At 44.6% G+C, this 11,498-nt stretch overlaps 1 protein-coding gene across 2 annotated transcripts; it reads left to right on the forward strand.

Moving 5' to 3' along the window:
• The first annotated feature begins 3,155 nt into the window (after positions 1-3,155).
• LOC149445440 (uncharacterized) lies at positions 3,156-8,240 on the forward strand. Of its 2 annotated transcripts, XM_089653860.1 has the most exons (8): positions 3,160-3,242; positions 3,340-3,455; positions 3,549-3,602; positions 3,697-3,789; positions 3,887-3,958; positions 6,056-6,187; positions 7,048-7,122; positions 8,058-8,240. In XM_089653860.1, the coding sequence occupies exons 1-8, from the start codon at positions 3,191-3,193 to the stop codon at positions 8,163-8,165; spliced, it is 702 nt and encodes a 233-aa protein (XP_089509986.1). In that variant the 5' UTR covers positions 3,160-3,190; the 3' UTR covers positions 8,166-8,240. The 2 variants fall into 2 exon arrangements, with proteins under 2 accessions (XP_089509987.1, XP_089509986.1); XM_089653861.1 differs by lacking the exon at positions 3,887-3,958 and having other exon boundaries at positions 3,156-3,242.
• Positions 8,241-11,498: the final 3,258 nt, after the last annotated feature.

Below are 11,498 nucleotides of genomic sequence, written 5' to 3' on the forward strand. Positions count from 1 at the left end.
CAAATTTCAAACCACATTTTACAAACATATCTGAAGACCAAAAAGCTCCAAAAATGTTGATTACAAAATACACCACAATGAACAATAAAATGTCCAACAAAGCAAAAATTGAACTTTTGTGCCCATGGAGTGTTATGTTTTCTTTCAATGCTCATTTAGGTGCGTGCCTAGCATATTTGGTAAATGCTAAAATGTGCAGCAAAATGCATGTTTGCTAACAGCACTTGGGGTGCCATTAACAATGAATGGCACCCAAAAGCACAACGCATATTTAAAGACCATTGAGCACAATTTAGAAGTGCAGCAACAATTTTGCAATTCTGCCCACAATTATGCATTGCTCAGGTGAGAATGCATTGAAAATAACAATACAATACAATTATACTGTATGTATGTATGTATGTATGTATGTGTATACACACACACATGTAGATATAGTTCATGTTTTAGCTTGCCTTTTGGGACAATTATCCCCTGCTTTGTGTGGGATATTTGGTATGTTTGATTACACAAACCTCTCACATTTAAATTCTTGACCTTTTTTTGTCATCCACAGATTATGCTGTTACGCAAGTATGATCGTGGCTGCTCAAATTTTGCCAAGCAGACCATCGTGCGCCACATCAAACATCGGCTGTGGCAGAGATTCCATTATCGCACTACTGTGCTACAAATTCAGCACAGCTGGAGCGATGTTAAGCGGCGCAACCCGCAATTTTTTAAAAAAGTGGCCCGCAGAATCTCTGGTAAGTCAAGTTGTTATTAAAAACTTTACTTTCATTTTTGTATTGTGAAAAATGTTTTGATACATTCATTCTGAATTTGTTTGGCAATAATGTTGTCTTTGTTGACTTGTTCTAGCCACAGCTGATGGGTGCCAGGCGGTGGTCTGCTTGGCAAAAAAGCCTCACAGGAGGACAGCCACCGTCCTCTTCTGCCAACCACAGGCGGGGCATCCCCTGCAGAGACTCCGCATTTTGGAAGGTAAGCACAAGCTCTGGAAGCTTGGACCTCATGACCTTGCCATTGTTGCCATCTCCACACTGATCTCCAGTGACTGTCAATTGTACATTCATGCCACACACATTGCTTGTAAATGACATGATAACTGACGGAAGCGTAGGCAGGACAGAACACACACGGAGGATGCTAAACACACCAAGTTTTATTGTTATATGGAAAGCACTCAATCAGGGTAGGAATTTAGCATCCGGGGACCCAAAAAGGGGGAGGAGAGGGGAGTAGCTCAAAACAATTGTAATTCAGCCCATGATAGGGCAATTTGTGTAGCGATGGGTCAAGCAACTATTAATCCAAGCAGGCAGCTCCGGCAAAAGTAATAGGGAGGTTCAATAGGGCAATCCAGGCAAAAAATGTATGAGAGTTCCATGGGACAGTCCAGGCAGGGGAAATTCAGGGGATCCAGGAGGGGGGGTGTTCAGACAGGAGGATTGGGGCACTCACGGTTTAGGCAGGAGTATCCTTGGGCACACAGCAGGTAGCAAGCAGGAGTACCCTCGCACACAACGGATAGCAAGTGCCTCTAGCCCCCCAGGTATCAGCAGAGTACTCAGCGGGTTCTTGGAGCTGGGGAGGTATGGCCTCAGCTCAGACCTTACAACAGCTGCTCATGGCAACGTACAGGGGACCAACAGTGGACTAGGTCCTGCTCGAGTCTTCTTAAGCCAGAGCAGGACGCTTCCCAGTTGCCCTGGCAATGGCCGGCCCAGCAACAAGGCACGCCCCGCTCACTTGGGCCATGCTCAGGGAGCATGACCATTGTCTCCAGCGGGCGCAGATCGCGGGAAGCCTCGTGCCCGTGCTGTTCCCACCGGGGAACATGCAGGGACAACACGGCGGCCTGTGCTGTGCGGGCCCAGCGGGGTGGCCGACTCCTTGGCAACTTTTCTGAGGAGAGGTGCTACCCGCACCACAGGGGGTGTTTCCTCCCATCCTGAACAGCCTTTGATGTAGGCTTGTGCAGGACCATAGGAATCTGCAAGGGGGAAGGGAGGGGGGATGATGAAAGGAGAGCGAGGGGGGAGGAAGGGACAGCAGGCTGGAGGGGGGGGGGCTGTGCCAAGAACCATTTGTTAATCACTAATAGAGCTGTGTTTGGTGTCATGTGATCCCCAATGGCTGTTTGTTTGTGATGCAAGATTTTTGCCTAAAAACATTCTGGCTTAGATGTTCACAAACATATCCCATCAAAATCGCAATCATAACATTTTGTTTTTACACTTGACAGAATTGTACTTTTTTGGACCCATTAAATTACGATATGTGTATGTTATGTATGCTGTTTGAAAGTTGCAGAGTATCCAAATTATGGAATATTTTGGACTAAAATGCAACTCCATGATGTACAGCCAATCTCATTTGGTGAGGCCCCATAAGATGACAGAACATGGAAATATTCTACAATGCATAGTACGTTATTATTAAAACATTAACACATGAATACAGTATTATAGAGAGGGCACATCTGGGGGGATTTTGGGTTAGTAATCCTGACAATCTTGCCATGTCCTTACATTGGGAATCATTGTAACGGAAATGTTTAACATTGTCTTGACTTGCTTACATTACTGCCATGTGGCCTTTTTGGTGATCTGGTATATATAGTCTGCAGCCAATCATATTGACCAGGGTGCTGTGATTGGTCCAAATACCATGTGATAAGTGTGGTCCAATCCCATTAGGACTTCCAAGAGTTCATAATATCTAAATTGACATTGTGATCATGTCATTGCATAGCAAATACATGATCAACAAGCTTAACAAATCATCTTCCTACCATGACTTGCTATCTGCTGTAGTGCAGTGGACAAAGTTGTGGAAAATGATGCAGTCTGCCCCAGTGGATGTACATCCAAAGTCAAAACATAACAAATTAGGGACACAAACGCAATTGTGCCTGTATGTGTGGCCTGACACCAGGAAATGGACAGTTGTCATTCATCCCTGTGGCCCTAGCTTTGGCACACATGTTTATGAGAAATCTTCTGCCATGTTTTTAGGTTAGTAATGTTCCAATTCTGTGTTATTCTTTTTGTAGAACAAGAGAGTGAAGAGGAGGGCCACCGTAAGTGCCTTGAATGTGATTGGCTGTGCTCTGTGTGCATTATGTAACTTTGATATGTGCAATGTGTTTGTTGTGCTCTATCTTGTTGTTTATGTAACACCAGCTATGTTGGAAGAGGGGGATGAGGAGGAGGAGGGCACATCCTCTCAGGCTCACTGTAAGTGCATTGAATGTGCTTGTCTGTTCTCTGTGTTCCTTGTTGTCCTTGGCTCTCTCAAAGGGGTTGTTGTTGTTGTTCTTTCTTGTTTGTGTAGTACCAGCAAGGTTGCCTCCAGTGGAGGAGGAGGAGGAAGCGGCAGCAGCGGCGGCACCACCACCCCGTCTCCACGGTCGCCTGTTCTGCCGGAGACTCCCTCACCTCCAGCTCATTGTAAGTGTCTTGGATGTGCTTGCCTATTCTCTCTGTGCATTATGTAACTTTGATGTCTGCAATGTGTTCTGTTCTATCTTGTTGTTTATGTAGCACCAACCATGTTGGAAGAGGAAGAGGAGGAGGATACCTCTTCTGAGGCACACTGTGAGTTCATTGAATGTGCTTGTCTGTTCTCTGTGTTCCTTGTTGTCCTTGGCTCTCTCAAAGGGGTTATTATTGTCCTTTCTTGTTTGTGTAGTTCAAGCAAGGTTTTCTCTGGAGGAAGAGGAGGCCCACCAGCCACCTCCAGAATTTGGACTGCACCAGGAGGCCCCTTCACCTCCAGCTCACTGTAAGTGCCTTGGATGTGCTTGCCTGTTCTCTGTGTGCATTATGTCAATTTGATGTTTGCAATGTGTTGGTTTTGTTCTTTCTTGTTGTTTGTGTAGCTCCAGCCATATTGGAAGAGGGTGAGCTGGAGGAAGAGCAGAGGGAGGAGTGGTCTCCCCCTCAGGTCCACTGTAAGTACCTTCAATGTGTTTGGTGATTTACCTTCTGTACAATCATGCTGACCATAGCTGTAGGCTAATTTGACTGCTTAATATTGGCCGGACTGTAGTTTCTTATCTAAGTTGGCCTTGTTTTTGTTTCCACTACTGCAACTTACCTAGGTGGTTGAAGCATTGGTCCAATACTTCATCTGTCCCCCCTAGGTTGTAAGGGTGGTAACTCTGCTGTGATGGAGCGTAGGCAGGACCAAACACACAGAGCAGATGATAAACACACAAAGCTTTCTTGAATTAGGACAGTCACTCAATTTGGGTATGAAGGTAGCGTCCAAGTTCTCAGGGCAGGGGAAGAGCAGGGATGGCTCCCCAAAAAATTGTAATTTGGCCCCAAGAAGGGCAAACTTAGAGTCTCTGTTAAATTGTAATCCAGGCAGGGAAGGGAAAGGAGGGAGAGTTCACAGCCCTTCCATACAGGGGAGGAAAACAGGGGCACAAACACTCACAGTTTCGGCAGGGGTTTTCCTGGCTCACAGCGGCCTACAACAGGGGGCGACACTTATCAGCACACAGCAGAGGGTCCACTTCTACAGCACACTGCAATACTTGCAATCCTGGCCTCACAGTATTAGGCAGTGTAGCAGCGGGTACTCCTCCTGAGCCCCGAGTATTAGCAGAGTGTTCAGCGGCTAATAATCCTGGTATCCCCAGAGTATTATGCAAAGTGGCTACGGGGGTCTCGCCTCAGTGCAGACCTCCCAGCAGCTTTGCAGCAGACAAAACACCTGGGAGAATCCTGTGTCGGCTCCCTGTTGCCCTGGCAACGTCCAGCCCAGCGCTGCGTTGCCTGGGCAACGAGGCACGCCCTCTTGACACGGGCCTTGCTCTCTTTATCTCCGGCGGGTGCAGGTGCGGGAAGCCTCGCACCCATGCTAAATACCTTTTTGCATCAGCAGTTAGAGCAGTCTTGTGACTTCAGCAGAGCTCGGTTTAAACTTTGAGTATTTTTCTTTCTGCTCTAGGAGGATGTGAATCTTCTGGCCCTCTATGTGAACAGTGCTGATTGGCCCTGTGCTGATCACATGCACCCTCCCCAAACCAACACCCAAAAAGTATAGCAATGCACAGCAAACTGAGCATGTGCATGTGATTACGGATTCAGTCTGTATCAGTTGGTCATTTCAACAAGACGAGGGGCAGAGAAGACAGAATCAAACAGCCTTCTTACACAAGACAGAGTATTAACCCCTTAGGTTACACAGCGAGTATAACAAGGATGCTTTACTGCATATTTACACTGCTTGGACTGTTGTGGGTTTAGTAATACTTTAAGTAATATTGCTTGCTTCCTTACAACACATGCTCAAGCAGTTTTGAGAATACAGCTTCCAATGTGGATCCTAGTGTAGTGGCCAGGCAGTTATTAGCTCAATATGTGTAGGCCTGTACACATCCATACCTTTCGGAGACCAAGTTCTGCTCTGTAGCACAGCATGGGATGATAATTGGCAGCAGGTCAGTATTTTGGGGGCCTGAGGAGGATGCCAAGCAGTGGGGTTTTCATGCTGTGAATGCATGAAGGCAAGAAACTTTGGCCTTTTGACTAAATTTCCAATGACCATCCAACACAAGATATGTGCCCCCAAAATACACTAGCAGAGGGGTGGGAGAGCCTATCTCTGAGGAGCTTCTCGGCTATTAGTGTTTGGGAAGTGTTCTGAGTTGTGTGTCTTTGAATATCCAATGGTTAAGGCCTTTCCCTTGTGTCAACCTTTGAAAAGGTTGCAGCTAAGGGCACAGTGGCTGTTAACCCCACAACCCCTTACAATATCCGACATAAAGATTGGACTTTGTTCATTTTCATGAGTGCACCCTCTTCTATTTGGACGTTCATGAGCCAGAATTTCACGTTTGACTTTCTTGGACTTCCATGGCTCCCTAGGGTCATACACTATCCAAACTTATCTGGAGTTAGTCTGCACCTTGTACTTCAAGTCTGAGAGAATGTAAGGCTTGGTTTCAACAGTGTGTGTGTTTGTAGTAAACTCTTAAGTTTACAAAGCCTCAAATTATACTGACATGTGGAGCTCTTTTGCTTGTGTTTTTTTCAAGTTAACTGGCACTCAGAAAGGGAGTGGCTGCACTCCAGAGCCCCCAGGAGAGAATAGATGGAGGAGGAGGAAGAGGTGGAGTCTTTGGAGGAGGGTCAACTCTCCTCCAGTTCCCCTGAGCCCCAGGACCCAGGTATGTCCCATTTGTGTGAATGTGATCAACTTTACAATATTTGCTTTTGGACAGTGTCTATGTGTGGGGGTGTCACATGAGGTGTGTTGGGTAAAGGGTGGTAAGCCTGGCACCAGACTTATTTTTGTTTGTGCTTCCCAATCTGCTCCAAGCTACAAATGCCACCTTGCAGTGTGCATGTGTTAACACTCGAGGGGGCATTTGTGTTTTGGCATAGGGGAGGAGAATATTGTATGGACTGAACCCTTTTACAGCTAGACTGTCAAAGACTTAGACCTTGTGACATCTTCCTGGGAAGCTTCAGATCTGCTGCCGACCTGTGACCTTTGCTTTGGGATGATTGAAGTCACTCTATTGTAGACCCCAGAAAGGAAAGTGGGAATGGCTGCAAGGGATGACCAATGAGTGTTTCCACTATTACTGTAGTGTAAGCGTAGCTAAGCTGATGTGTGTGAGCCAATTCCTCTTGTCAAGAGCAAGCCTCTCCAACATTGGAATGCTGGCACCACACCACTGGCAAGGAAGACTGTTCCTTATCATGGCTGTCAGCTGTAACATTTGGGTTACATCCTAAGGTGATCTGAAACATCGTCAATGGACAGCCAGAGACTATGTCAGCATTGTAGGATATGAGCAGCTTGCTGGAGTGTGGGTGCCAACAAGTGGCCAAATGAATTTGTCCTTAAGCTCTTCTGGTCATCTAGTTTAGTAACCCAAACCGAAAGAGGACTTTGCTATGTTGGTTAGTGCTAGGACTTACTACCGGGGCCTGTACTATGTGACTGTTTAACATCCATGTGTTTGTCAAATGTCAGGACTCGCATCTTTATGGTGTCTTTTTTTTGTTACTCTTCATGTAGTTGTACTTCCCAATGCCCCACCTGCTATGGGGGAGCTCCAGCCCCCTCTGGATGCTGAGGCCGACATCCCAGAAGGTCAGTTTCTAAACTGTTTACACATATGCACATGTAACGTATGTAGAAGGCTTAAGCTCCCCCTTGGCTAAATTGTTTGGCCTCATCCTGTGTTTAGGATGCCCCCCCAAAGAAATAAAACATTCACACTAAACAACACATCAGGCAGATAGGGGCTTAATCTTCACACTTAGACCTGACAGCTGAGTTGGTCTACATAGGCGTACATTAAAGTGTTTTTCTAATAAAGAAAGGGCAATAAACAAAGAATATGACACAATAGTCAAGCACTAACCTGACACTCCAGTGAGCAAAAACCTGCTTCCCAAGTAACAAGTGTTTGTTCCACTCTGGTCTCTCCACCATCTTAAAGAATCACTCTAATAGATGCAGCTGACTCATCCAGCTTCCTGGGAGATGGACCACCTCCCTTCAAGGACACACCTGGTTAATCACACTGCCAGCTCTATAGGAATCTCTGGACCTGTGTGGAGGGAGTTGGGCCACTAGCCTCCAATAGGCTCACACAGTTTGTTCAGCTCTGTGCTCTGGCTGTGTATAATGTGTGTAGGGATCCCCTCCCCTCCCTGCAGCTAATAGAAAGCTAAGATAGATGTCTTTGGGAACTCTGTGGAGGAGATAGGTGTGCCAAAGTCATCTGTTGTCTTTACTGATGAGATTGCCCTTTTCGCAGTTGCCCACAGATATATTTGTAGTCAGTGAGCAAACACTTTAATCTAGGCCTAAGGATTCCAAGCTCACTCCCTGGGCCATGAAATCCTCCCAGGCAAGAAATGTAATCTCTGTGTTCCAGGTATGAGGTGACAACAGCATAGAGTGCTTTCAGGATAATGGACAAAGTTAGACAAGTATTGCATGTTGTTGTTGTTTGTTTTGGAAGCAAGTGTCTCCTTTTTTTATTGCAGCTAATACATTTTTTCTGACTTTTTCTACAGTGTTCAACCACCCAGCCATTTGTGGCCTCAAGGGCTGGGTATGTGAACGCATTGGGACGCTGGAGCAGGCTTTGGAGGTGGGGCCAGCTGAAAACCAGCCCAATGTAGTTGCCTACTTCAGACAACAATTTTAATTTTTTTATATTTGTAAATAAAAATAAATGTTATTTCTCTTGGACAGTGCCCTGTGTTGTGTCTTCTTCAGCCTTTGCAGGTCGGCAATCTTCTTCATTGCAGTTGGAGCTGATCTGCATGTCCCTAAAGCATTGCAGGACTCTGCTAGCTCCAGCTGCACTGGACAATCTTGCTTACCTGGAATTTTTGGTAATGTCCAAACAAAGTCTTTTATGGCAAGTCCAGCTTTAGGATTGAAAGAAAAAAACCTCAGCGCCCAGGACTCCCTTGCCCCCCCCACACTATTCCCCGTGAGATGCTGCTGTACACAGGTGCAAAACCAAAAAACGTATTTCTACTTAAACCAGCGCAAAATCCACAAAGCAATATAAATAAATAACCCAGCCCATAAATAATATTAATCAAAATACATTGCGACACATAAAAAATAATAATAATTAAAGTGATTTAAAAAAATTCTGAAAAAAATCAGTGACAAATTCAAAAAACAGTCCCGTGAAAAAACTGTATTTTCATTGGATTCTTCTGTGCCAATAATACCTCCACCATCCACCAGTGCAAAACCAACATGAACCGCACTCACCAGATATTTGGTGAGTAAAACGCCTTTCAGGGATATTAAGGGCTCCTGGACCCCCTTTTTTATAACCTCCAAATATTGCCTCCTCTAAGACATAGAAACCTCCTCCGGTTACTCCTCTCACCGAATCCACCAAAAATCAGGAAGAAGAAAAAAAGACCATGGCGTGATACCGTTATAAATTCCAATCTCAGAAGAATTTTAACCAGACCACTCACATTTTAGTAGATATTAACCAGCATTTTATTGAAGCAAACCGATCTTTCTTTCATAAAAAAACGATTTTCCAATTTCTGTATAGAGACCCCACAGCCAGGTATACAGCAGGATAACAGACCTCAGATGCAGCCTCATTCACTAGGCAAAGATGACCCCTTGGAACGCACCGCTCGGCGTGCGTTCCACTCACCGGCAATGATGTCAGACGCCGGGACGGCCAGCCGGAAATACGTCAACGCATTTTGCCCCACCCACAGGGCGTTCTCAAGATGCTCCTTTCCTCTCAAGCCGTTTATAAAGCAGTGGGAGATCACATACATTAAAACATACTCCTATCCATAACCTCATATTTTCTACCCCTTAAACATAAGGATGAGGACAGGAAATTAAAATAACATTAAATTCAAAAATATTATTTTATTTTATATAAAATTAAGAAATACAAAAAAAATTTTTTTTAAATTTTAAATAATAAAAATAAAAAGAAATAAAAATAAATTAAAATACAAATTTTTATTTATTTTTATTATTTAAAATTTAAAATTTTTTTTTTTGTATTTCTTAATTTTATATAAAATAAAATAATATTTTTTTAATTCATTTGAACTTAATGTTATTTTAATTTCCTGTCCTCACCCTTATGTTTAAGGGGTAGAAAATATGAGGTTATGGATAGGAGTATGTTTTAATGTATGTGTTTCAGCTTGTGAGGGGACCTCACGATGTGTATACAGAGGGATAACGGTGATAGAGTGGTGGGCGGTGTTTTGTTTCCAGGGTGATGAGGGGGAGGGATCTCCCACTGCTTTATAAACGGCTTGGCAGAGGAAAGGAGCGTCTTGAGAACGCCCTGTGGGTGGGGCGAAACGCGTTGACGTATTTTCTGTCATCTGTGGCATCCAGGTCACAAAGAGCTGAAAATAGATTTCAAGATGACGTCGGCCCATCGAACAATCAATTTTTCTTTTTGGGTTTTTTATTTTGAAGATCAGCCAATTTTCGACCCGTCTAAGGACTGCTTTACCTGCTCTGAACAGCCGCTTGCCACAGAGCAGCCAAAATCATTCATTTAGCTGCTCCCATGCCAGCATTCCTTGGCCCCTCTCTCCTGTCCATTGCTCCCCGAACAAGCACCTTGTTTTGGTGTGAGCCCAAGAACACTCCTTCATGAGCCACGTAGACCAGAGAGGCAAGCTTTTCAAGCCCATCATGAAATCAGGATGGGGATCCACTTCAAGTAAGCATTAGTGTGCCTGGGGGAGGGGGGGACCTTTGGCCTTTCCAAACACAGTAGATGCTCCAAGAATGTTTCCTTGAACTCTTGAAATGGTTAAAAAGGAAAGACCCTCTAGATAGCCTGCACTGAGAATTGACTGTCATGATGACGTGTCAATGATTATTTGCTCTCATTTTTCAGGAGTGGTACTGCTTGCGGTTGAAGCTGGTAGAAATCCACCTTCACGTCCTCCACTCACCTTCACTTGTGGCCAGTGGATATTTTGTGGCCCCAGGCAAGAACTGGCATCGAGGACCTGTATAAAGACCCTGGCATGCCAGAGGTGGTTTGGAAGCAGCACAGCAATTTGACCATCCCTTTCCTCTGTGTTGGTTTTAGGGGTGCAGAATTGCTTCTCGTTGGTGAACGGACTGTCGCTGGATATCAGAGTCCCCATATTTTCAAGATATGTTTTAGCCATGTTGGCTTATTTTTATGTTCAGTCAATTAAAGACTATTTTTTGTTACCTTAAAAAAGTGTCAGATCCTCTTGATTGTATTCCCGAGACTTCAGATGGCCAGATAATATGCAATCTGAGGAAAAGTCAGTGCAATGTCCTCCACACGTAGCTAAAGTCTGTCATAGGAGGACCTACCAGAACAATGCATTCATTTGGAGTGGGCCAGGCCCATACAGTACATCATGGAGGCTTGCTATGAAGGAACATTCACGTTTGGATACTTGAGCTCATGTGGTTTGTTTCCAAATATTTCTGCCCATTGCAGCGTATTGACTATTGCAGCTCAATAAAGATCAGGCATACAGAAAAGTGTACCTTGTCCATAGAATAGCCACTGGGAGGTCCTATCTGGGCACACAGATCTGGCCTATGCATAATTGTGGAAAATGCCAATTCAGATGCTTTATAATATGAAGGGGTCAGTTCACGCTTGCTTCAGGGGAAACATTACAACCAATTTTGTTATTTTTCATAGGAAAACGTGGCCGATCCCTAGATGCATTGAGGTACATAGCAGAGGTTCAAGATACTCCATAGAAGAACTTATTGTTCTTCCTAACTATACAGGTGGCACAGACACAAGCATACACCCAGGGCCACTGTTAGATATCACGGGGCCCCATACAGCATACCTGACAGGCCCCCACCACCAGAGAAAATATCAAATTATATATATGGTAACAATACACAACATTTTCTTCATGGACACAATCACAAACAAATTCCTGTTCAATCCAAATGATAAACCTGTACTGAGTTAATAAATCAAA

This window comes from Staurois parvus, unplaced genomic scaffold (genome assembly GCF_062004578.1).
Source record: "Staurois parvus isolate SC_StPar_1 unplaced genomic scaffold, SC_StPar_1.0 ptg000721l, whole genome shotgun sequence".
In the NCBI taxonomy this organism is placed as follows: Eukaryota; Metazoa; Chordata; class Amphibia; order Anura; family Ranidae; genus Staurois; species Staurois parvus.

What these genes read in the sequence shown, in the direction of transcription:
- LOC149445440 (XM_089653860.1), top strand. Translation starts at nt 3,191, where the DNA reads ATGTTGGAAGAGGGGGATGAGGAGGAGGAGGGCACATCCTCTCAGGCT. An exon ending in TACCTCTTCTGAGGCACACT is followed by an intron (nt 3,603 to 3,696) that starts GTGAGTTCATTG and finishes TTGTTTGTGTAG; the next exon opens with TTCAAGCAAGGTTTTCTCTG. An exon ending in TGAGGCCGACATCCCAGAAG is followed by an intron (nt 7,123 to 8,057) that starts GTCAGTTTCTAA and finishes CTTTTTCTACAG; the next exon opens with TGTTCAACCACCCAGCCATT.